The sequence below is a fragment of the Dromiciops gliroides genome, chromosome 6 (genome assembly GCF_019393635.1).
Source record: "Dromiciops gliroides isolate mDroGli1 chromosome 6, mDroGli1.pri, whole genome shotgun sequence".
NCBI lineage: Eukaryota > Metazoa > Chordata > Mammalia > Microbiotheria > Microbiotheriidae > Dromiciops > Dromiciops gliroides.
In genome coordinates, this window is record NC_057866.1 from 115,397,125 (window position 1) to 115,423,970 (window position 26,846).

At 39.3% G+C, this 26,846-nt stretch overlaps 1 protein-coding gene across 7 annotated transcripts in view; it reads left to right on the forward strand.

Annotated features, from left to right (window-relative positions):
* LIMCH1 (LIM and calponin homology domains 1) overlaps positions 1-26,846 on the forward strand; it is a 376,071-nt gene that overhangs the window by 275,015 nt on the left and 74,210 nt on the right. For 3 of the 7 annotated variants that reach the window (XM_043970433.1, XM_043970436.1, XM_043970435.1), the window contains exons 6-9: positions 501-611; positions 8,559-8,754; positions 14,489-14,741; positions 15,707-15,976. In XM_043970433.1, the coding sequence (XP_043826368.1) occupies positions 501-611; positions 8,559-8,754; positions 14,489-14,741; positions 15,707-15,976 (830 nt within the window). Of the gene's footprint in view, positions 1-500; positions 612-7,969; positions 8,119-8,558; positions 8,755-14,488; positions 14,742-15,706; positions 15,977-26,846 lie in introns of those variants that run through there. The other 4 variants (XM_043970437.1, XM_043970438.1, XM_043970439.1 and 1 more) reach the window with 2 other exon arrangements.

Consider the following 26,846-nt stretch of genomic DNA (forward strand, 5'->3'; position numbering starts at 1 on the left):
TTTTCTTCTCATCAGTATTATGTAGCAAAACCCCTATGTAGAATTGAGACATTTTAGCCTTAGACCCCCCCTCCCCACTCCCACCTCCACTGTGATTCTTTAAAGTTACTGGCAGATTGCTCCAGGTCAATGAAGAGTTCAGACAGTTGAAGACTTTTTGATGGGTTAATTTTGAAACACTTTCATTCTTTGAAAATAACGTTGTAGGATTTTCCAGTCTTTCTCTGGGAGCCCATTCCCGTTACTGAACTTTCCCTAAAACCTTAGTCCAGTGTCAACTAATGAAGCCTGTTTGTGCAGACTAACATAACATTAGGTTCTTATTAAAATGAATTTTATATTTAATGGGTACCTCATGGATGGTGAGCTTTTAATAAATCAGTATCAGACATTCTCCCTCTTCTGCCTTCCTGTTAGTGCCGAGTACAGATTCCTTCATAAGTCAAAAAGTAATCTTACAAAGGGGTTCTGTACTTATGCCTCCTTTTTTCCCCCCTCAGGTATTAGTTACCATTTACTGGCTGGGAAAAGCAGCAAACAGCTGCACCGCATATAGTGGAACCACACTGAACCTGAAGGAGTTTGAGGGATTGTTGGCACAGATGCGAAAGGTAACTATACTCTTCATCTTTGGCTTATGAGGGCTGTTAAAGGATGAAAAGGAATAAGCTCGAGTCTCCTGGATTTTGAAGGGCATCTCAGTTCAGCTTTGCAGTTATTTCATGGGGACACAAAAAATGTTTCAGGCATGTGCAAACCACCACGTTTTAAGATTGATTAAATCTTTGCCACATATATCCCCTGCATACCTGAACTGTTTGGCCTTCACATACAAGAGCATTGAGTCCAATTAGGATTGGATCACTAAAGATCTAATTCAGACTAGAATTATCTTTCACTGGCCTGGGGAAAATATGTCAGTGCTAAAGTTCATTCATTTTTTTAAAGAAGGAAATTGATTAAAGCAATGCAGTTTTATAGAAAATGAACACTTAACTTGCACCTTAATTTTAAAAATCATTAACTTATCTTTCTGAGTTCATTTCTGACCTCAGACACTTACTCACTGTGTAAATCACTTAACTCTGTTTGCCTCATTTTCCTCATCTGTAAAATGAGCTAGAGAAGGAAATGACAAAGGAAATGGCAAACCACTATAGGATATTTACCAATAAAACCCCAAATGAGGTCACGACTGAAATCACTAAACAACAACAATGATATTGACTAATTGTAGCACTTATTACATATAATTTTTGCAATAAAATTTGAGTATCAGGTGAAAAAAATCATTTTTCTAAGCCTTTAGAACCAAGGACTTTTTCTAGATATGATGTAGGATCTGAAAATCTGGACAAACTAAAATGGTTCTCACTCTGTTGCCAATGTACATTACAAGTATGACACAGTAATGAGTTGGATATTGAAAAGAAAATTAAGCAGCCTAATATCATTTTCATTTTTACAGTACACTTATCAGTTTGGTTCAAGTTGGAGAAAAGCCAATCAATTTCTTTTTAAAGTCTGAGTTAGACAATTTTAAAAAATAATGCAAATGTGTTTATATCTTGAATTATATATACAGTAACATGAGCTCTGCTAAAAATGTTTCCCAGGAAAAATGCAGTTGAGGCTGCTTTGATGTATAGATACAATATGTCTTTAATTAACAGCATACATTTATATACATCAAGGGTTCGTATGGTCGGGAATATATTTTAGGATCTTTCAAAATCAAATTGATTAAAAAACTTATTGAAATAGGGATGCTGGAATACATATATCAAATTATACCTTACTGTTTTAAGAAGTAGGATAGGGAACAATAATAATAGTAATGCTAACTGACATTTTAGAGCACTTTATGCAAAGTACTCCATAAGGTAGGTAAAACATCTTATTCCTGTTTTACAGATGAGGAAACTGAGGCTGAGAGGTTAAATGATAATCTCTTTGCCACTAGCAGTTTCTAGTAAGGATACAATTTGAACCCAGATTTTCCTCATTTTAAGTTTAGTGCTCTATCCTCCTCCCTTCTACCCTGTTTCTCAGTACCTGTCAAGATATTGCATCTCTGGGGCAGCTAGGTGGCACAGTGGATAGATCACTGGCCCTGGAGTCAGGAGGACCTGAGTTCAAATCCAGCCTCAGACACTTAATACTTACTAGCTGTGTGATCCTGGGCAAGTCACTTAACCCCAATTGCCTCACTTAAAAGATATTGCATCTCATACAGTAAAGTATTTCCTGAATTTGGCTACTGTCCCCCCATCTCTCAAAGTATTCATTCATTTTTGAAATCTCCCCTGTTCACAATTTTATATTAGCTCTAGACTTTCCTACTAGTAATGAAAATAATCAGTAGTGTTTATATAGTGTATCAAGGTTTTCAAAGTGCTCTGTTGTACCTTGGGGAATGGAGTCACAATCATAAAATCTTAGAGCTAAAAAGAGTCATAGAGGTCATGGAGACCAAACCATTGACTGACCGATTGAGTCCAGCTCTCGCTATGTTGCCCAGGCAGAAATTGCAGTGATCATTCATGTACTCCATCCCACTTTTTTGATCAACATGGAAGCTTTATCTTGCTGCTTCCAACCTGAAATAGTTTCTCTCTCCTTAGGCCTCCCATGGTTCATTCTATTGGTCCACTCCTGGGTCCTCCCATGGTTCACTCTATTGGTGCTAGACCTCCTGTGGACACCCAATTGACTTGCCTCACTGCCTCTTAAAGAGAACTCCTGAGTCTGAGCAACCCAACAGTCCCAACTCCCTCATAGCAGAGGATTATTGGTATGTGCCACCATACTTGGGTGACCTGCCCTTTTGTTGAACAGCTCGGGCCTAATTCCACATGCCACATATAATTGTATGAGCTGTAATCATTTGAGACCATAGATAAGTTTTAATTGCTTCAGTATTTTCAGCATCTATAATTTCATAGAATCACAGGTCTAAGGCTTAAAGGGACTTTCATATCCATTTAGTTCAACACCTTTGTTTTAAAAATGAAAACACTCAGACCCAGAGAGATTATGACTTGCCTATTGTTACAGAAATAGCAAATCTAGTGGTGGAATTTGAACTCAGGTCTTCTGACTCTAGGTAACACTTTTTCCTCTGTATCGTACTGCTCCTGAGGAATTCTCTTTTATTGTTGTATTTATACACAACCCAGTCCCTCGATGTCTTTGTACATATTTATTGCTGCCAATGATGGATGGATGGATGGATGAACTAACTTGTGGCCAAACTTGTAGGCATGAACCTCTTCAAACTTAGCTAGGCTGATTCTTGGAAAACAGATGTGCAGTCCATCACCAGGTCTGTCTGTATGTGTGGTATGTGTGTGTTATGCAGATTCAGCCTGTGTAAATATACTTACATGTGTCTATATGCAGGCACGTATGGGGGAACGCCTAGTGAAATGGCTGCTCACAGTGGGAGAGAAAGCTGGCCAACAGCAGGGAGTTCAGAGAGTGATGTTGGCCCCAGCCTTTTAACATATTGTTTATTCTCCTTGAACATTTTGGTTCAGCTGGGCACTTGGGATGGCAAGTAAGCACTTCAACCCATGCCCTCTCACTCCCGTGTCCAGAAGCCTTTCTGGTATGCCCTTGGATGGCAGGTAGGTATGTGGGGACCCCATTGTGAGCTTGTCAGAATCATCCTGCTGGGTGATCTGGGAACAAAATACATACCAGGATGGTACTTTGGTAGGAGCCTGTGGAGGGTTTGACTCGTTTCTGGGGCCCACCCATATATTTCTGGTTGTATGACAAGACACCCTGTTTAGATTCCTATGGGAGGGTGCTGGCCAAGGATGACTACAGGTGACCACATTTTCATTTTTCAGATGGTCCACATTGCTCTGTTTCCAGTTCCAACACTTGATCCAGGTTTTCTGTTCTTGGCTTGCTGTTCAGTCATGAACAAATCTTGACTTTTGACTGTTTTTCTTTCCCATAACTAGCTGTGTGAGAGCAGATGGAGCTCAAAGTAATAACCTATTGACTGACTTCCTTCCCCCTCCACCCACTTTCCTTTCTCCTATAGTTGGGGGAGAGATATTTGGGCCCTTCTAATATTTTCCACCCCTTGAAAACCTATTCTGATAGTGAAATGCCAAATAACTATGAATGGGACTGTTTTGACAGCTAATTTTAGATGAGGTCAACAATACCTAGGTTTTTAAAGTCAACTAAAGTCAATTTTGAATACTTTGAAGTGGATTATCCATAATGATCAGTGTTGAACTGTATCTACTAAATAGCACCAATCTAAGAAAGAAATGAAAGCAGCTTAGGCGGCTCAGTGGGTAGAGGGCTGGGCTTGGAGTCAGGGAGACCTGAGTTCAAATGTGACCTCAGACACTCACTAGCTGTGTGACCCTCGGCAAGTCACTTAACGCTGTTTGTCTTAGTTCCTCATCTGTAAAATGAGCTGGAGGACATGGTAAACTGCTCTAGTATCCAAGAAAACTCCAAATGGGGTCACAAAGACTCACCAACAAGAACAACAAAGGGAGAAATAGGATACAACATAGGCCAGGTGCCCAAGTATATTTTCTAAGGTTTTGTGTTCTCATGGCTTTCTCCTAAAGTATGGAATAGAAGATGCAGAGCTGGTCTTGGAGTCAGGAAGATCTGGGTTCAGGTTCAGCCTCTGACTCAAACTATGTCTTTGACGCTGCTGAAATCACTAAATCTCCAGGCAGCTCCCCAAGACCATAATTTGTAGAACATTTGCAAATTAAATGAGATGCTGTATGTGTAGTGCTTTTTGTTGATCAATCTTAAGGCACTACATAAGTGTTAATTACCGTTTTCTCTCTTATACCAATAAAAGCACAGGTATTGAGAGAGCACAATTTCTTCTTCTTCTTCTTCTTCTTCTTCTTCTTCTTCTTCTTCTTCAGCCCAATTTCTTTTAAAAATGCATATCACTTTTGGACTATAAATAATTTTATAATCTATCCAGAACCAAACACTGCTTCTAAAGTCCAATGCCATTCAGAGAGTAGATAGTCATAATACCATATGTCTAATAACAGTGTTGGCAATGATACTGATGAGAGCATTAGCCTGCAAATCATCAGCCCAAAAGATTTACCCATTTTCAGAATTTACAGCTCTTGGTAAGTTCCTGTTTTACTTTTGGTCTGTAAAATACTAGTAGCTAGGGACACAGTGGTTAGACTGCCCACTTAGAATCAGGAAGATCTTTGTTCAAATCTGGCCACAGACACCAGCTGTGTGACCCTGGGTAAGTCATGTAACCTCTGTCTGCCTCAGTTTCTTCATCTATAAAATGGGGATAATAATTGCACCTTCCTCCCAGGATTGTTGGGAGGATCAAATGAGGTAATAATTGTAAAGCACTTAATAGTGTCTGACACATGATTGTACTACATAAATGTTAGTAGACATAAATAAAATGTCTATCTTCAGAGCAAAGGCTCTTGAAGTTTTTGTGGTGGTGGAACCTTATAGTAAAATTATTTTAAAATATTTTAATGCTTATTATTAATTGTCCCAGAAAACAGAAGGCTGATTTCTTAAAAGTATATTTTGAGAACATTTTTTCCAGATTCTTTAACAATTAAATTAAAGCTTTGGGGGGGGGGGAGCGTGGGCAATGAGGGTTAAGTGACTTGCCCAGGGTCACACAGCTAGTAAGTGTCAAGTGTCTGAGGCCAGATTTGAACTCAGGTCCTCCTGAATCCAAGGTTGGTGCTTTATCCACTGCACTACCTAGCTGCCCCCTAAAGCTTATTTTTAAAGTTTCTTTACTGATATCATTTTTTACACCACCATAGTTTCACCCAGTATCTTTTCCTTTACTCCTTCCAGAGAACTATCACATGTAACAAATAATATTTTTAAACACAAAAGGAAAAAAAGGAAAAAGAAATCAACATAACTGGTCAATGCATCTGAAATGTCTGAAAATATGTGCAATGCACAATACTTCCACCTCAGCAAAGGAGTGGAGTTGGGAGTAGCTTCTCATGGTTTTTCTTTTAAGCCGTGCTTGTTCTTTATAATTTTGGAGCATTTCATTTAAAGTTTACTTATTGAGAAGGATATAATTGTTTCTTATAAATAAAAATTTTTAAATATTTAAAATTTTTAAATTGGGAATCATATTGGAAGTAATTGGTTTTTTTTTAATTAATCATATTTTGGCCTTTAAAAATAAGACTTTTGGGGCAGCTAGATGGCGCAGTGGATAGAGCACCGGCCCTGATTTCAGGAGGACCTGAATTCAAATCCGGCCTCAGACACTTAACACTTACTAGCTGTGTGACCCTGGGCAAGTCACTTAACCCCAATTGCCTCACTTTAAAAAAATTAAATAAATAAAAATAAAAATAAGACTTTTGCTTTTGCTTTTGAATTCTGTTTTATATTAAAATGCCTTTGTAGTTATGTTGACTATGGAATTATTTTTTCTACTAATATGACTGCAAGAACACCCAAACTGATGGTTGCCATCACGTTCCTAGTGCTTCTGTGTTTGGGGTTTACCTTAGTCTAGGTATTGTGCTAGGAATGTTTGCTTCCTCATCATCTGAGTTGTGAACACTTTTTTTTTTCTTGTTTTCCTGATTTTGACCAATTGTCCATTATGATAATTGATAGAAATATAGTAGACACAGATGCATGTATATGGTATTTTAAAGAATCAGCATAGTCTATAAAAGGACAAATGATTATTTGCCATTACCAGGCACATTTATTGATTGATTCTAAACCAGTAAAAAGCCAACTTTTTAGTCACAAGATTAATTTCATCCAATCGCTGGTGTCTTTTCCCGTTCACTGGAATACACACACTATAGTACACAGTGCCTAATGTGCGTTCATATCTTTTAGAACTTTTGTTACTATCCCTAAACTATTTCATGGAAATCATCCCCCCACCCGATCCCTGCCCCGAGCTTCTCCAACCCTCCCTTAAGAAGAGGCTAGTTGAAAGCTATCTTTCTTGTGGCCACTCAAAGGATTGGCAGCTCATTCTCTAGTTGCACTTGGTCCTCTTTTATGAAGGAGTCAGAGAGTGCTAATATTTTAGTCTTGCCCTTTCCATCTCACCCACTCTTCTATTTGGTGCAAAGCTTTTGTCTGTCTTTGCACATTGCAGCTACCCCCAGCACCCCACCCCGGCATCCTCCTAGGTTGAGGTGGGGGTGGGAGGCAGCTATGTCAGCTACACTGAGACACAATGGAACAGTCACACACTCATCCCAGAAGGTAGTCACTTCAGCCGCCTTGGCTGTTGTGTCCTCAGAGGCCTGCTCCTATCTCTGCTGGCTAACTCTATATTCATTTTAAGAACTTTTCACATTTCAAATTATCTTTTCATTTCTATAGTGTGGGAGGACATCTTGAAATGAATTTGTAAGCATCTCCAGAAATTCCAAGTTTTCAGCTTAGAAAATGCCAATCTATGAATGTCTGATTTATAAGTGACAGTCTGGGAAGTGGGGTTTGGGGGGCGGGAGGATTGGTTAAGAAATTAAATCTAGGTTTATCTTTGAATGACCATAGTTATTTTTGTTTTCCTCAGCCTGGGCTGTTGTAATTAATGCTAAGACACTGGCTAAAACAAGGGATTTATTATAACGCGAGGGTGAGGATGGCTTCGACTGACCTTTCTCTCTGCTGGAGTTTCAATGTTTTAGTATGTGTTGCTTGTGCTGGAAAGAATTTATAATCACAGGACTGTCAAAGACAAGCATTGTTCTCACTGCTCTGAACATGTGGGTCAGCTCCAAGTGCATTCATATCCCCCTAGAGCCAAGAGCTGGCAAAGAGGGAAGAGCATGACTGAATTCTTCTGAGGCATCGGGAGAAGCATTTTGCATATTTTTCATTGCTGATTGCCTCCGAAAGACATCTCTCTTTCATAACAAGAATTTCCCTTCGAGGTTGAGGGAGAGTGGGAGCCTGCTAGTAAGGATCTTCTTGCCTAGTTGGTTCTGCAGCATAAACAAGTGCTTTGCCCACCATCTGCCAGACATAGAGGAGTAGACAGGACCAGTCCTGTTGGCTAAGCTAGCAGCTTCTCTCCATTCTAGAAATGTAGTTATGGACTCCGAAAGACAAATCAAGGTTAAGGTCTTAGTTTTTCATTTCTCTTTTTCACCTCATGTCTTTTCTTGCCAGTTCAAATGATCTGATACTCTTTCATTTTAATCACTCATGGGAGTTAAAGATCTTATGGCTTGAAAGGGTGTGTGTGTGTGTGTGTGTGTGTGTGTGTGTGTGTGTGTGTGTGTGTGTGTGTGTGTGTGTGGTGCAGGGGATTGGGTCACTTTGGAAATTTTATTAAGGTTGTATGTGTTTTTATAGTTGTGAGAATTCAGGCAAAAAGGAAGGAATGAGAAGGAGATTATCAATAACTTTTAAGTGGCAGCCACACATAACCCTCACATTCTTAAATCAAATAAAGGACAATTACCTATGAATGCATCATTTGTAGAGACTACAGAGATTTGGTCTTTATTAGTTTCTGTAACTTTTTCTTTGCTTTGCTTTTTTCTTTCCTATAGGAAACGGATGATATTGACAGCCCCAAGCGCAGCATTCGTGACAGTGGCTATATAGACTGCTGGGATTCTGAGCGCAGTGATTCCCTCTCTCCACCCCGGCATGGGCGAGATGATTCTTTTGATAGTCTGGACTCCTTTGGCTCCCGTTCTCAGCAGACACCCTCCCCAGATGTAGTCCTCAGGGGAAGCAGTGATGGTAAGTTGCTGTTGATTAATTACATGTCTCAGGATTAAATTTTCACAAGGAATTTGTTGTTGGGGACTAGGATTTTAGGTTTAGGCTTAAGGATGATCTAGCCAGGCAACTCCATAGACTAGTAGATGAAAAGAGGTTTGGGGGTAAAAAGCACAAAAATGTTGTTTTAGTGATGCAAGAGGTTTGGATGACTTTGCCAGAAGTTTGTTTGAACTTTGCCTCAGTTACTGTATGTGCTATTGGAAAATGTGTTACATCATAGCACTTACTGAGCTGTGATTTCTGAAACCATGCCTCTCTGGATTTCAGCAAAACAAGATGCTATGCAGACATATTAACTCGTAAACTGTCCTAAAGGTTTATGTACCCTGAGTACCAGTAGAGGAAATGTTTAAACGAATATCACACCAGCTACAAAAAAGGCTTAACTTCAAATAAATTAAAATTTTATTATAAAAAAATTATTAAGATCATGCTGAACCAAGATATTATGGAATCTCGAATGAGAATCTTTTCAATAATCTGTTTTAATAATGTGGTGATCTAACAGATTGACTAGAAGTTTCAGTAGTTATTAAGACAACAGTGGATAACATAGCCAGATTGTCTGTTCGTTCCTGGGATACATCTGATTTAGAGAGAATTTTTAAAATCACCAGCCAAGAACTGGTCTGAAGTTTTCTTCTAAATAGCGTCTTCCTGTTGCTTAATTCAACTGTATCTCATTCTTCATAATTCATTTCATTCAGTACCTGTTCGTTGTCTGGGAGGTAGAGAGAGAGCTGATGGCTTCACTCTGCCTAAAACAGCTGGGTAGAGAGACAGCTGGGTTCTATGAGAATGGGCTTGTATTTGTACACACTGCGTGTTACTGCTTCTGAAACTTGTAGCTATAGTTCAAGATCTCAGACTGCTTCTCTACAGTCTCTTTTCTTCAAGCTTTAGTGCTAGGATTCTGTGATCTCTGAACAGCATTTCCTTGGATGCTTAGTGCAGTGCCACCTCCTGTGTGCAGCCTTTCTCGATTCTCCTCCCCCACACAAAATATATCTTCTTTCTCCCTGTCTAGGATCATAGATTTAGAACTGGAAGGGACTTTAGACTGGCCATCTGGTCAGACCTCCGATGAGTAGGTCAGATAGCTGATTGAAGTTTACCAAGGTTATATAGGCCTGAGATCCTCAGATTCCAATAGGGTACTCCTGAAAGAAAAGGACTATTATACAAATTTGTGTCTTTATGTCTCTAATACCTAGCATAGTGACTGGAACATAGTAGCTACTTAATAAAAATTTTTGTTGGACAGATTATAAATTATTATATTATAAATTGAGAACTAGAAGAGACTTCAGAGGTCATCTTGTTCAGAGGTGTCAAAAATGTACAGCTGGAACCAGGTTAATATGTAATTCAGAAATAATTTAACAAAATAAATAAAAATTCAACAAAATACAGATGATGTTAATATGTGGTTTTCTAAGCTAATATGTGGCCTACTGGGTTTATTATATGCAGTTCAGGGAACTTGTTTCTATTTGAGTTCGATACCACTGATCCTATCTAGTCTTCTCATTTATAGGTGAGGGCAAGGGAGGTTAGGGGAATTGCCAAAACTAATCCAAGTAGTAAAGTAGCAGCACTAGAATTTGAACTCAGGACCTCTGACTCCAGAGCAGAATTTCTATTATATTATGCTGCTCTAGACCAAAGCTTCTTAAACTGTGGGTTGTGACCCCATATGGGGTTGTGTAACTGAATGTGGGGGTCATGAAAAATTTGGCAATAGTAAAAGGTTATGTGTATTTATTTTATATACCTATATGCCCAGGGTCACATTTCTCAGGTGAAATGGAATCACAAATGGAAAAAGTTTAAGAAGCTGTGCTCCAGACAGAGCAAATAAATTGTACAGTGAATAGAGTGCTGGAGTTAAACTAAGAAAAAGTGATTTTAAATCCAGTCTCGGATAAGGACTTACTTAACTAGCTCTGTGAACTAGGGCACAAATTTCACCTCTCTCTCTTCCTTGGGTTCCTCATCTGTAAAGTGGGTATAACAATTATCCCTGCCCCCCAGGTCCTCCTGACTCCAGCCCCAGTAGGATTTGAACTGAGGTCCCTCTGACTCCAAGTACAATTTTCTTCCATCACCACTGCTCAAACATAGCTTTGAAACTGAATAGTAGAGCAGTCCAGATGTGGATAGCCCAGGGGAGAGTGCTGTAGAGCAGTGACTCCCCTAGTCTTTGGTGCTATGCTTGCCTTTATACAGCCAAAGGTTGCATCTTTTCTTCTGGCCACCTACCAAACCCCAGCACCCCAGATTTTTTTTCATGCAAGCACGTAGGGACTTCCTTGGCTGGGGGTGGGGAGGTAGTCATCTAATAGTAAGACTTCATATTTATCCTTGAATTTCTTTTTCGATTCTGTCCAGATTTTCTGGGCTGTCAATATGTTCTTAGATACTGACTGACACCTATATGTTAGCTTATTTCTTGTCTTTTATGGCATTTTCAAATTTAATAATCATGTTACCTATGCCTTTATCTTGGTCATTGATAAAAATATTAAACAGTATGGGGTCAGGGATAGAGGCCTAGAGCACTGTACTAAGAGACCTTTCCAATAGGACAGCAATTCATTAATGACTCTTTTTGGGGTCTTCAGTACTGAATACACCTAACCATTTGTGGTTGTTCAGTTTTTTTTAATCATGTCTGACTGTTTGTGACCCCATTTGATGTTTTCTTGGCAAAGAGTGGTTTGCCATTTCCTTCTCCAGCTTATTTTATAATTGAGGAAACTGAGGCAAAGAGGGTTAAGTGACTTACCCCGGTCACATAGCTACTAAGTGTCTGAGGCCAGATTTGAACTCGGGAAGATGCATAGGTGGGATGACACAGAATGGTGAGGAGTCAAGGCAAGAAGTGACAAAGCCTGAATCAGGGTGATGGTCATGTGAGTAGAGAGGTGACATATGGGAGAGAAGCTATGGAGAAATAAGATTTGCTTCTTATTAGTAAACATCCTTCCCAGGGTAATTAATTGTTAAGAGTGTCTGCTTTGAGTTGTGTTCAGAGCAAGGTCAGAACAAAACTGAAGTTTTGGAAGAGCTTTTTCAACATATCAACCAGCACTTATTAAGTGTCTACTGTATGCCAGGCGTTGTGCTAAGATGTGCTGATGATGCAAAAAAGGGCAAAATACAAGTCCTGCTGTCAAGGAGCTCACAGTCTAATGAGGGAGATGACATGAAACCAACCATGTACAAACAAGGCTTATATTGGATGAACTGGAGATAACAGAATGATAACAGCATTAAAGGGGAGTGAGAGGGACTTTCTGTAGAAGGTGAGATTTTGGCTAGAACTTGAAGGAAACCAAGGTAAGCCAGGAGACAGATGAGGAAGGAGATAATTTCAGGCATGGGGACAACTGATAAAAATGCCAACAGCCTGGAGAAGAGGTGTTTCTTGTGTGAGGGACAGCAATGAGGCCAGTGTCAACTGTATCCAGCCGAAATCCTGTCCCCACAGATTCCTTAAGATTTGTTTGAGCTGGGTCCACGATATTAAAAAAAACCAATGTCCTGTCAGGGAGTGTGAGTTTGCCAAGTGCACACAACTTACAAAGATGTAAATAAGAAATCCTATATTAATGAGACTCTCCTGAGCCAGTTGTCCTTGGCTATAGATGGCTCAGCTGAAATTTGCTCATTATTCATTCTTTTCTATTGGCATGATCTGTTGTTATAGTTTAATGTGCCCTTCATAGCATATTCACAGGTGTTGGCTTGTATCTGATTAAGGTAGTATGCCACAGGAAGAGTTTCAGGGCTGGTTAGTTGCCTCAATATTTCTCTTGCTTGTCATCACATATACATTTAACTAAGTGTTTAGGTTCAGGTGAGAATCTACCCTATCACACCCCATTTTTTTAAACCTGTAAAGAAAGAGATTTTATAACCTCTTTTGGTAGTCCATTCTGACAACTAACATTTTTCCAATAGTAACTTTTGGGGAAATTCTTCTATCTAACCGCAATTTCCTCATGCTATAATTCAGGTCTCCCCCCTTTCTCAGGGGAAACTGGGGAGTCAAGTCAACTGTTCCATCATCCTTCGGAAGACAGTGTATCAAATATTTGAAAACAACTTTAATTTTCTACTTTAGGAACTATGCTGCTTTCAAGTATCATTTCTGTAGTGACATGAGGTTCTCTTTGCTAATTGTCTTTGGCATCAAGCAAGAACTCTGTGTCTTTGAAAAGCTTGCACAGTTTGGCTCCACCAGACCTCTCCAAACCATACTTCTTTCTCATGCCTTATGATAAGCCTTATCTTCCAGCCTGGCTGCTCTGTACTGTCTCTTCCACATCATAGGCTTGTTCCCACCTCTTTCCTTTGCTCTGACTGTTCCTACTTTCTGGACCATCCACATTCATCAACTACATCCTTCCTGTTCTTTTAAGGTCCAGATGATGTGCCCCCCTCCATCTTTGAAGCCTTCTTGGACTAATAGCTACTAATCTCTCCCTTCTTGGAACTCCTTGAACGTCTGCTTCCTGATTACATAGTATTTTATTTTGCTTTTTAAATGTTTTGTGTATATTCATGTCTTATTATCATCCTATCCCAATTAATATCATCCCATCTAATACATACCATGAAGGGCAAAAGAGTCATATATTACATATTTCTATCTCTCACAGTGCTTGACACATCAAGAGTGGATATTGAATAAATACATGGTTGGCTGATTTATAGTTAATCTTTAAAATACAAGTATTGGGGGCAGCTAGGTGGCGTAGTGGATAAAGCATCGGCCTTGGATTCAGGAGTACCTGAGTTCAAATCCAGTCTCAGACACTTGACACTTACTAGCTGTGTGACCCTGGGCAAGTCACTTAACCCCCATTGCCCCGCAAAAAAAAATAAAATAAAATAAAATATAAGTATTAATGAAAATGAAAATATCAAAAAACTCACCTTATATAATTAATTACCATATTTGACCTTAGAGAAGAGTTGAAAAAAAAGTACCTTCCTCTCTCTTTATTGCTAAGGAAGCTGACTATGAGTATGGTGTGTTGCACATTCTATCATTCCAAGTGTTATTTGGCTTTGCTCAACTGTTGGGTTTTTTTTTTTAATCTTTTTGTCAAAAGAGAAGATTCAAGAGGTATAGAAGGGATTGTCATTTGAAACGAATGTGGTTTTAGAAGGTGTCAATGAAATAAAACTATAAACTGCATTATGATAGTAGCAAAAATAGTATCTCTGTTGTAATTTTGCTACTAATTGAAAAATCTTATTGTTTGGACTTTTAAGTTTGTTTTTCCCCTTCACTAAAGTCGGGGTTACCCCTAGTGTCCCAGAATATTTCAATTTATATTGATACTTTAGGATAGTTAACTGAGAAATGGAAGAAAGAAACCCTGTACTCTTTTTTTTTTAGATTTTTTTTGGGGGGGGACAGGGCAATGAGGGTTAAGTGACTTGCCCAGGGTCACACAGCTAGTAAGTGTCAAGTGTCCAAGGCCGGATTTTGAATCCAAAACCAGTGCTTTATCCACTGCTCCACCTAGCTGCCCCAGAAACCCTGTACTCTTATGGCCTTGAACAAATCTCTTAACGCTATAGAAACTTGCCATTGCAAAGCATATGGCCTATTTAAGCTCTCCTGATAGGCAGCCCCCCACAACTGGATTGTCAATACTTTTCCCTTCTTCCCTAGGCAGAGGAAGTGACTCGGAATCTGACTTGCCTCATCGAAAGCTGCCAGATGTAAAGAAGGATGATATGTCAGCAAGGAGGACTTCTCATGGTGAGCTGAAATCAGCAGTGCCTTTTAACCAGTACCTCCCCAACAAGAGCAACCAGACAGCTTATGTACCTGCACCTCTGAGAAGGAAGAAGGCTGAGCGAGCAGAGTACCGAAAGAGCTGGAGTACTGCAACCTCACCCCTAGGGGGAGAGAGAACTTTCAGGTAGGCCCATCCATTCACCTTTGGTCACACGAGAATCATGACACTGGGGCATGGCATTTGCCTTGTTGACATGGGAATAGAAAACACAGGTTTCCATTCTGTGCCCAGAACTCTGCTGGTCGTAGAGCCTTGTCTGGCTTCCTTGAGAGCCAGGTTAGGGAGACTGAATAATGTATTGGGGAGTTAAAGGGAAAGTCTGTGAGATCTTCCATAGAGAAAATAATAGTCATCTGTCAGGACCTTTGGCTCTCCCAGTTTGGAGGAAGTATCTTGGGTAATTTATCTAGTTTTTTAAAATTGCATTGTAGGCCTTTACCCTAGTGTGGCACTTATATTTTGCAAAGTTCTTTCACCTACCCATGTTATCCCATCTGATGATCATAATAATAGCACAGTGAAGAAGTCAGTAGTAGTTTCACTTTCCTTTTATATCAGAGGAAATTGAAGCTCATAGAGGTTAAGTGATTGCCATTTACTAGCTTTGTGAAAATAAATCATTCCCATGAATCAAACCCAGGTCACTTGACCACCCCCTCCCCATTTCCAGTACTCTTTACAGGTGATAAGCAGTACAAAACCTCTTAGGTGACTGTATTTATCTGAATGTTTTCTGTCTAATTGTATGGTTTACTCTTGCATGAGATCTGAAATGGGAATGATCTTATTAAATAATAAAGGTAGTAGAAAACAGTAGTAGAAAACATTTGCAGTAGCATTTAAGAACTACTGAAATAATTATATATTACGTTAACTGTTAAGAAATTATTCTACTTTATATTCATCTGGACTTTTTTCGTCAAATTATATGGGTAACTATGTCATATCTTTACCTTTGTTGAATTATGACTTCATTTTAAAAGCTAAGATTAATTTTATAATGGTTAAGAACGGTATCAAATTTGGTCTCAGCTCAGCTGTCAATGTGGCATTTACAGTTTGGCAAACTGTATTGTACAACTCAATAGCTACCCAGAAACCATAGAGGAAGAAGAACAAAATGAAGTGGGGGCTCGTGATGACGAGGCACAGGCTGCCCCCTCGGATCCTAGTGGAAATCCTTCAGAGCTGGGCTTAGAACTGAATGAGCAGAATGGTAAGGAACAGTCTCTTCCAGAGAGTACAAAGGAAATGGTAGCCCAGAAAGCCACACCAAAAGATCTTGAAGAGATGCGAAAACGCAGAAGGTTGGAGCAAGCTGGTATCAAGATCATGCCAGCTGCACAGCGTTTTGCCAGGTTAGCTCCGTGGGTGCAGGATAGTCATGCATGTTTCGTGCTTGGAAATGTGTTGGAGTATGGTTCACCTTGGTCCTTTGGTTTCTCTCTTCATGTCTTTCCCCTCCCCTCCCTGCTTCTCCCAGCTGAGGGGGGTAGAAAAATAAGCAGCAGTTTAAATATGTGTCTGACGTTTCTCTGCTTATTGGTCAAGTATTTTAGAAAGCATACATGCCTGAAAAGGAATGACGCCTTGTGTGGGCTTGATAAAGGGTAGTTTTATTGGTTAATGCATTTGTTGTGATTGAATTTCATAACTCCAAAGCACCATGTGATGGTTGCTCTTGACTGAGTCATTGCATTTTACTTACTGCTCTGTTGTTATTAGTGCTTCGTTCCTTTTTCTACCAGTTGTAAATGGCTCATATCCAAACATCATTAGAAAATGGTCCATATTAACATTCAATGAGGAAAGTTTTATGAAGGATGGCTAGTCCTTCCTTGCCTTCTGAATCTCAAGTGCCTAGTAAATAACTTTGCTATGTAAGGATCTCCTATGAACACAGCACACTATTTGTTGGTAGTTTGGGTTTGGGGAGAGGGGGATTTACCAAGGATTCAGAGTAAATGGGGTTAAATATTTAAGTGGTAATTGAAAGTCTACCACAAGTATCCAGTTATGATTGTCTCCTATTACATATCAGAGAATCCTGAACAATAAAAATAAATATCAGAGTAATAATCATATTAAAATACACAAGTATATTTATTCTTCTGAAACAATGATCACTTTAGAGATATTTATATTTAATAACCATGAAGCAACATAGTTGCATACACTGAATTAAATATTTTCTCTTTTACTATGCAGTGGCACACTTAATATATACAATTATTTCTATGGTTCATAGCAGTCCTGAATAGAATATATTGACTATATTCTTTTATTTCAAGAAAAATAAATGTCCTCCTTTCTATGATAACCAACAGATAAACATATGCACATTACAAATGTATATGTTACAACATGAAAACTAATGCAGAAGTTATTTTAAATATGTATACACCATCCAAACCCTCAGATACCATCTGTACTAAAGCAAAACGAGAAAAGGAACAGATATAAAATAACCCAAACCATCAATCTTTACATTTACATAAATATGTATGTATATGTGTGTCATATATAATATGTATAACACACACATATAATATATGTGTATATAGATCACACACATCTGCATAGTCATATTACATATTTCCTATTCTAAGCTCCTAGTCATCGTCTTATTCCAAAACCGCAGCACTGGCCGACTTCCATGCCCTTTTGCTCCTCAGTTTTCATTGTACTATGTGTATGTAAATGCTCTGTCCCACAATAGAATATAAGCTCTTTGAGGTTAGGAACAGGTTTTATTTTGATTTCATATCCCCAGCCCAGTTCCCTGAGCATACAGAGTCTTATTTTTTTAACCCTTTTTAATTTCATTTTTTCCAATTACATTTAGAAACATTAATTTTTTTTTTTGTGGGGCAATGGGGGTTAAGTGACTTGCCCAGGGTCACACAGCTAGTAAGTGTCAAGTGTCTGAGGCCGGATTTGAACCCGGGTACTCCTGAATCCAAAGCTGGTGCTTTATCCACTGTGCCACCTAACTGCCCCAAAACATTGATTTTTAAAAGAAATGTTTACATTTTTAGATTTTGATTTCCAAATTCCTTCCTCTTTCCCCTCCTTCCTCATTTAAAAGACAAGAAATTTTACATATGTTAGAGTCTTTTTTTTCTAGACCAAATCGACATTGAGTATATATAGATTCTTAATGAATGTTTGTTGAATGAAATTGACTCTGATAAAGGGGACTTTAGGTCCTACAGATAATGTCATTATGAGTATGAATCCACAAACAATCATGATTTTGAACTCTGCAGTTTTCCTCACTAATCCATTTCCTACCATTTCTCCCTGTGCCTTACTTCTCCTGAACCTATTCTTTGTCCTCACTCTACTCTTCCTCATTATGACAGTCCTTTGCCCTTGCTCTGGTGTCACTTTCCACTCTTTAGGGCCCTTTAGCTGACCAGTTCAACTGTGCATCATTATTCACAGTCCAGTCTTCTTGCCCCGTTATCCTTTTGTCAATACCTAACCCTGGACCACCTCCACCATCTGCTTTCTGGGTTCCTACTCTTGTGTAGCTAAATACTCTTGGAAGACAACTATTCACAGCGACCCCTCATCCCTGCACGGCAATTCCTTTTATTCTTCCATGATTGACTTTCATACTCCTTGAAACAGCTGTTTCAGACTCTTTTTCAAACTGCCTGTGTGATCCCTTCGTCTCCTTTCTTTTTTCCTTGCAGGTGATCTTGCCTTTTTTTAAAAAAAAAAAAGAAAATTGAGCCCTTCCATCATGGCCCCTCTTTTCTCCCCTTCTTTACAAACTTAAAGCTTCTCTAAATCATCCTCTTCTCTGAAAAGGTGGCCCTTCTTGATAGGATGAGTCATTCTGCTTGTGCAGATATGGATCCCTTTTCTTCCTGTATTCCTTGGCAGCTCATCCCATTGACTCTTATATTCAATTTCTCCTGTCTTACTCCTTCCCCTCTACCAACAAATATGACTATATCTACCATATCCATAAAAACCCTTAGCTCAATGATGCTTCCTCCTTAAGTGAATGTCCTTTATCTTTCTTCCTTTTTGCTGCCACCCTCCTGAAAATAGACTTGTTGCTTTTACTTCTTCATCACCCATTCACTTTCCAGATGCTTTCTCTTTTTTCTTTCTTTCTTTTCTTTTCTTTTTGGGGGGGGGGCAGGGCAATGAGGGTTAAGTGACTTGCCCCAGGGTCACACAGCTAGTAAGTATCAAGTCTCTAAGACCAGATTTGAACTCAGGCCCTCCTGAATCCAGGGCTGGTGTTTTATCCACTGCACCACCTAGCTGCCCCCTCCAACTGCTTTTAATGCAACTTTTGACCCCACCACTTTAGAAACTACCCTCTCAAAGGTTCCTCACCATCTCTTAACCAATATATCTCAGGGCCCTGTTCTCATCCTCTGAACTATGTAGTGTTTGACTGTATTGCCCCACCCCTTTCTGCTGGATATTCTCTGCTGCCTTATTTTTTGTGACACTAGTTTCTATGGTTGGTGCCCTGTGAATCAACAACAGTCTCAGGTTCCTTAGCACCTCTTGCCCCCAACTCAGCCCTAGGCCTTTTTCTTTTCTTCTCTGTACCAGGGAGTCTTACCCTGGAGTCCGTAAACCTCTGTGTGTGTGTGTGTGTGTGTGTTTTAAAATTTTGATAATTATTTCAATATAATTGATTTCTGTTGTAATGCCATGTATTTTCTTCTCTGCTTTTAAAGACATCATTTTGAGAAGGGGTCCTTTAGGCTTCACCAAACTGCCAAAAAAAGTCTATGACACACAAAAAACAAGTAAAGACCCCTCCTCAATACTCTCCATGATCCCCTCAACTCGCTTGTGTTCAAGTATCATTTCTATATAGATTGCTCCCAAATCTAAATAACTAATCACCCTAACCTTTCTTTCCAACTTCAGGCCTGAAATGTTAGTCACCTGGCTGACAGTTTCCCTTTGTATGTCGCACATGCATCTCAAATTTAATGTGTCCTAAACAAAACTGATTCTCTTTATCCCATAAATCCTCCTTCAGACTTCCCTATATCCTTTGAAGGTGCTATCATCTTCAGTGACCCAGGTTTGTGTCCTTGACACCATCTTGGAACTCTTCCTCTCCCTCAGCCCCCATGGATCTAATAAGTTGCCTAGTTCCATCAGTGCTGCCTCCATACTGTGCCTCCCCTTCTTTCCATTTATACTGAGACTGCTAGTTCAAGGTCCTCATCACCTTTTGCCAAAAAACAATTGTAGCATCCTCCTAATTGCTTTGCTACTTAAGCTTTCTCTCTTTTCCAATCCATTTTCCACATGGCCACCAAAATAAACTTCCTAAGGTTCCAAATTGATTCCTGGCTCAGAAAAGCTCTAGTGGCTTCATTTTTCCTTATAATAGCACAAAAACACCATAGCTTGGCACTTAAGGCCTTTCCTAATCTGTTTCCATCTGCCCTTTTGTATATCTTTCTCCTTCACAAACTTGACATTCCAGCCAAACTGACCTACTTCCATGAACTCAACATGCCATATCCTACCTCCATGCATTCACATACGCTGCCTCCCATACTGAGAATGCACTCCCTCCTCTCCTCTGTTCTCCATTCCATCCCTTGTGACCTTTCAGATATTTGTCTTACTTCCAGGCTCAGATCCAGTGCCCCATCCTTGATGAAACCTTCTCTGATCTAACCTTTGTTAGTATTTCCTCCCTTCTCAAGTTACCCGATATGTACTTCTCTGTGCACATGTTGTATCCTTCAGCAGAACCTAAGTTCCTTGTGAGCAAGGGAGTGTTTTGTTTTACTGGATTATGCTCATCACGGGCCAGTACTCCTTATAGCCTGTAAGTCGGTACTTAGTAAATGTGAATGTTTCTCAAATTGAATTCCAAGATAACAGTATGATGGGTACATGGGATGTGTTTACCAACTATCTTATGACATCTCAATAACTATTCTATATTTGTTTTGCCATACTTTAAAGTAAAAATAAACACTGTTGCTTGTTGAATTTTATCTACACATGCACTGGGAAGAACAGCCTTGATGAATGTTTATCAGGGAAATGGCCTTCCAAAAATTATAGTCTACACTATGGCAGAAACAGTTTTGTTGTCATGGTTGACTGAAAGGTATAGAGAAGATAAGATCCTGCTGTTGTTCTTGTTAGCCATTAAAAAACCTTAGATCTGATAGAACAAAATTCTGCCTTAAAAGCTGTCCTCCCAAAAAGGCATCACATGCCAGTAGTTCTCCCTATGATCACTAGCAAAGACAGGATTCAAACCCACATCCTCTGGCTCTAAATCCAGCTCCCATTTGACAATAGAATGTTGTTTTCTTCACTTGGCATCACTTTGTATGTCTTTGTATGTCTTTCCGTTTTTCACATTTGCCCATTTCGTGATGCCTTAATATTCTGTCATACTGATAAATAGCAATTGATTTCACCATTTATAGAATTCAATTACAAATGAGATGAGTATTATGAAGCAGGAAGGACTACTGGAGTCTAAAACCTGAGGATGCTTGAACATGTAAATATAAGGCAGTATGTTATATTAGGAAAAGGAATGGTGGGTTCAGATCCCATCTCACACCCTGCCCGTGTGTAACCACAAGCAAGTTATTTCATTTCTCAGAATTTCAGTTTCTTTGTTTATAAAATATTTGCACTACTTCCTTCACAGGACCTTTGTGAGAAAAACACTGCAAACCCACAAGCCCTCTCATAAATGCAAATTGCCCTTATTCTGACTACTATGATTTCCCCCTCTTATTTGAATTTGAAGTTTGACCTTTGTATTGCTGTTTCATGAGTGAAAATGACATCGTAATCTGTTATGGAATCACTTTTTTCTCTACTGTTTTCCATCCTTGACCTCCTTTCCCCCATGGCCTACCATTATATGGAGGTGGGACCACTCCCCTCCTCCACCCCACCCTCTGTAGTCTTTGTTTCCAGTCTAGTGCTCATGAATGTTGCTAGGGGCCTTACACTGAGTCCCCTACAAATTGCTGTTATCTTATTTGGCTGGGCCTGTTTGTCCCTACAGTATTCCTTCTGTTCCCTCTTATACTTCTCTACCACCACACCCCCTTCTCCCTTCCTCTTAGCAGATGATCTTGCTTCCTACTTCACTAAGAAGATTGGGACTTCTGAAAAAGAGCAGGCTCTTCTCCTTGGCAAGATGAACCCTTCTGCTCCTGCCCTATCCCCTCCAGGAGTTCACCCCCCATTTGTCTCCACCGATCTTCAGCTTTCTCCCATCTTCGGAAGCCTTCCATTTATCTGTGAATAGGCCTAGTCCTCTCCTGTTCCTTAAAACAAACCCTTCACTTAATACTCCTATGCCCTCAGGCTGTTATCCTATAAAACTTCTCCCTTTCATGGACAAGTTCTAGAAAAAAACAGGTACATTCATTGACTTTACTTCCTAACATACACACGTATCCAACTGAGTTCTCAACCCTTTGCGATGTGGCCGTTGACTCCACAATTTAACTGAAACCTCTCTCTTCAAGGTTATTGATTTCTCAAATATGAAATCCTGCTGTGAAATCTTATTTGCCTTTTCTCAGTTTTCACCGTTTCTGAACGTGGAGATGCTTTTGACCTTGTTGGCTACCCCCTCCCCACTTTCTTCTGGATAAATCCCCTTCCCTTGGTTTCAGTAACATTGTTCTTATCTTGATTCTGCTCCTACCTATTTGACTTCTGTTCTGTGTTCTCTGCAGAATGCAGCATGTCTACATTGGTGTATCCCAAGCCTCTGTGCAGGACTGAGGTTTTCTTCTTTCTCATAGCCATCATTAGCTCCCATGGAGTCAATTGTCATCCATATACAGATAACTAGGAGACCCTCACATTTATATATTCAGCCTTAGTCTCTCCCTTGAACTCACATTCTTTGTCACCAGTTACCTGTTCCATCTATATCTCAAGCTCAATATGCCCAAGATGAAACTTGTTATTGTCCTTCTCCTCAGACTTGCCCCTCAGCAAAACATCAACATTTCTACTTAGGGTGCCATCCTCTTCCTTTCATTTAGCCTACTTTTGTGTCCTCAAGATCATCCTTGATTGATCCGTCTCCTTCATCTACTCTTCTTTCCAAGAACTTACTTGGATCCTACCTTCAACACATCTCTTCTTTCTACTTACACCATCACAACCCTCATAACATTGGGTCTCCTTGTTTTAAATCTTACTTGCCTCAATGATGTTCCAAAAGTAAAGTCTGACCATGCCCCTCCCCAGATCAAATACCCTTGGTTCCTTTTTTATCTCTAGTGTAAAATGAAAACTCTTCATCCTGACCTTTAAGGCCTTCTACAAGATGGCTCACACACCTCCCTTTCCTATAGGACTCTTCTGCTTAAATATTTTTTTTTTGTTTTGTTTGTTTGTTTGTTTGTTTGGTGAGGCAATTGGGGTTAAGTGACTTGCCCAGGGTCACACAGCCAGTAAGTGTTAAGTGTCTGAGGTCAGATTTGAACTCAGGTCCTCCTGACTCCAGGGCCAATGCTCTATCCACTGTGCCACCTAGCTGCCCCTTGCTTAAATATTTTTTAAACCCGACAATCCATCCCCCACAGTGTGTGTCAGCACCCTCCCTCCTAAAACTCTGCCTCTGGGAATCCCTACCCTTGTCATGTCAAATGTTCCTTCTGTCCTCCTCCTCTTTTGAAGTTTTTCCTGATACATTGAATTGTCAGTGTTTTCTCCCTCTATAAATTATATAGCATTTATTTATCTGTGTGGCGGTTGTATCCTGTCAGTAAATTTTAAGCATCTTGAGGCTAGGGGCTGTTCTGGTTTTGCCTTTGTTATTCCCCCAGTTCTTTTTGTGTTAGTGAATACTTTTTAAAAAATGTCCATTGAACTGGATTCAACAAATTATCCAGTTGGATTTAAGAAATTTCCTCTTGCCCATACATTAAGTCAGTAAATGCCCAAAATTCGAGATATGAGTCAGGTTGCTTGGGAATAGGGCATATAGGAGGGGGGAACCCAAAGTTTAATAACTAAAGTGCTTTTTAGTTTTCAAAGTACTTTTGCCTATGTCTTATTTTATTTTCTAAATAACCTAGTAGGTAGGGAGAAGAGACAGACAATAAAGGTAGTTCTTACTCTTGTTTTCAAATGACATTAGAAATTTAAGAATACTATACCACCTATATACATATATTTTGGAAGTACTTTCATAACAAGGTCTACTTTTATACTATGCAGAAATTAATATTTATTAGTATTTCTTTTCATTAAAAGATAAGCTACTTTCTAATTTGCTTTTTTAGTTATGATTGATTTACTTGAGTTGGTTTTTTAAAATAAAGGGCATTACAAATGAAGCCAAGAACTTAGATTTTAAGAGGATAAAATTAGAACCAGGATTTGCTTCCTCCAAATTAAAATGCCATGGAGATTTGAGTTCAGTTGCATGGTGTTTCCCATTGGAGAAGTAAACTTTTTTTTTAACAACTGAATTATAGGTTTCACGTGATTGCACTTCTTTTCTAATTGTTTTCATATGTTTCAGCACTTGGTATTTTTTGCTAGTCTGTGAATCTTCTCAACCACATAGTAATTAATTACAGAAAAAAACTCTCCAAGGAACAATAGACATTTAAGGATTCTGTGGAGGAAAAGCAGATGTAGCTAAATGCCAGACACATATTCCTCTAAGTTCCCCCCAGCCCCCTGCCCCCTTGCCAGATGCCTTTTTTTGTTGCATATGACCACACTGATACAGGAGAGCAGTCAGATACAGAATCTGTTCTTTTCCTATGATGCTAGATGTCATTGCCCTTGTTTGGGTCTTGGAGGATAGTGAGATTGTCTGTGCTGCCCCGGGCATTCACATGTGGTATCATAGACTTTGGGGCTTCCTTGTTTCTTTACTCGGGGTCCCTTGGCTATTTGACATGAGCTTTTTTGGTTAAACTACCCTGGAGACAGCGAGTCTCTTTTTTGTCATCTTACAAACAGTAGCAGCTTAATAAATGTTTGTTGAATTGAGTATATATGGCCAAGTCAAAGGGGCCAAAGGAAATGCAAAGTCTCTCTTAGTTGTGTTGAACTCTGTAAGTATGTCAGTCAAGGTCAGGTGCTTCAAAGACCGTAGTTAAAGTCTCCCACTAAGTTGATGAAACTGTAGAATTTATTGAATAATATCCACACCATCTGGATATGCTCATTTATACAAGAAGAGGGTACAAGACAATATACCCTTCTCACTGCCATTCTGAGAACCCATTGTGGCCTAGTTTGCTGAAGTGAAGCTAAGGTATAAGGTAAACATAATTGAGTCTGAGACAGCTTTGTTCAAGTAATCAACTGGTTCCGGACACCCTACAGCTGTTTGGGTGGGACTGTGGAGTTTTATACTGAGATAGAAAAAAGCTGTTGTAGTATATATTCCTAAGTAAATACCAGGCTCTTTTCAATATACCAATTATGAATAGGTTATATAAGACTCATCTGAAGTCCGGTAAAGCCAGGGTCTCTATACAGGGATCTTAATCAGTCAGCTCTATATGTTCCCCTAATTCCTCTCAATGAAGAGGCTTATCAAACTGACCTGAATCATTCAGCTTTGGCCTTCTTCAAGTTGGATACAACACAATTGAGGATGTATGGAAAGACTAGAGCAATAATTACACAGGATGTGAAGTTACAGCTGGGTTATGATCTGCACAAATTTCTATATAGATGAAATCATGGCTCTTTCTGTCTTTCAAAGTTTGCCTGAACATATGACACAAACATAGGGACAGCAGAGGGATATTGCTCTGGGTTGTCCATCTTCCTCCCACGTGAGGCTATCTTTGATTTGATACCATGATTTTATCTTTGAAAGTTGGCCTTACATATTGGCAATGGTAGCTTTTCATTTCTGTATGTTGAAGTAAATAAAATTATCACAAATATATTTGAACCTCATATTTGGGTCACTGGACAAAGCTCCGGTATCAAAGGATTTTTTAACTCAACTACTGCTAACAATCAGTTTTTACTTAATAACTGTTAGCTAACTGTTAACTAGCCATTGTCCAACACTATTCCTAGCACTTCTCTTGACCTCCTATTTTCCAAAGTTCATCCATTTAGAGCAACACCTCCCCCCCAAAGAAACTAAATAAAAAAGTAAAAACATACCCCTTTCCCTACATTGTAGAATATATATTTTAAATGGAAATATTCTATTCACTGCTTTCCCAATGATCTCTGAGCTCTACCTAACAATCCTGGTCTCTTACTATGGCTTGAACCTTCTTTTCAAGCCTTTGACATTTACTGATTTGTTCTCTACCCCTGGACATCACCCAGAACGTTTTCCTGCAGACACTTGTCCTTGCAGAATTCTTGCACCTCTTCCAAAACCAGAAGTGCCAATCACCTGAATGGAGAAGAGAATCAATATTGTACTGTTTCATCCAAAATAACCTTTTTTTTTTGCCTTTTTTCTTTGAAACATTAGCTTTGGGAGGCAAAGAAGTTATTTTAAACTAGTTCTCCAGAAACAGTTTTAAAAATTGTCAAGGCAATGATTGTTTAAAGAGTTAAGGTTTTTTAGTCACCTTCTCCTTTTTTTAATCTCTTCTTTCCATTGTACATTGGAATGTAGCATATGGCACCATGTAGAAAAACCTGTTTCATTTTCATTTGGATCTTTTTTTCCTCTCAGAACTGATGGATCAGCCTTACGAATAGGTACCTAGATAGTGTGATTTGAGAGGGTGCCAAACAGAGCCTGCCAGAAAATAATTCCACCATCAGTAATTATAGTTTCATTCTTTAGTTCTTAAAGATTTTTGGTTTCCTTTCAAAAGGGAAAATCCTGGAGGGGATAGAGTAGAGTTACACCCTGAAGAACAATTATCAGATAATAATTGATCAAATGGGGACACTGGGTATGTGCCTGCAGGTGTGGAGATGCCATAGCACGTGAGAATTAAACACAACAAAGCAGCTGCTCGTAAGCCAAACAGCTTCACAAAGCTCAAAAAAAAGACACAATCAACGCTAAAACCAACTTTAGTCACATTTTGAGTGTGCCACCAGAGTGCCGGTTTGTGGCTTATCATTTTTGCCCGAACTGGCCTCTTTGTCCCAACAATCTACAGTGATTTATTGATCTGAAGGATATCTGACCCCTGAATTGAAAGGAGCTTCATTTGCTTTATCAACTGAGTAAGCCAGGAATTGAGAAGCAGCATAGCCTAATGGCTAGAAAGT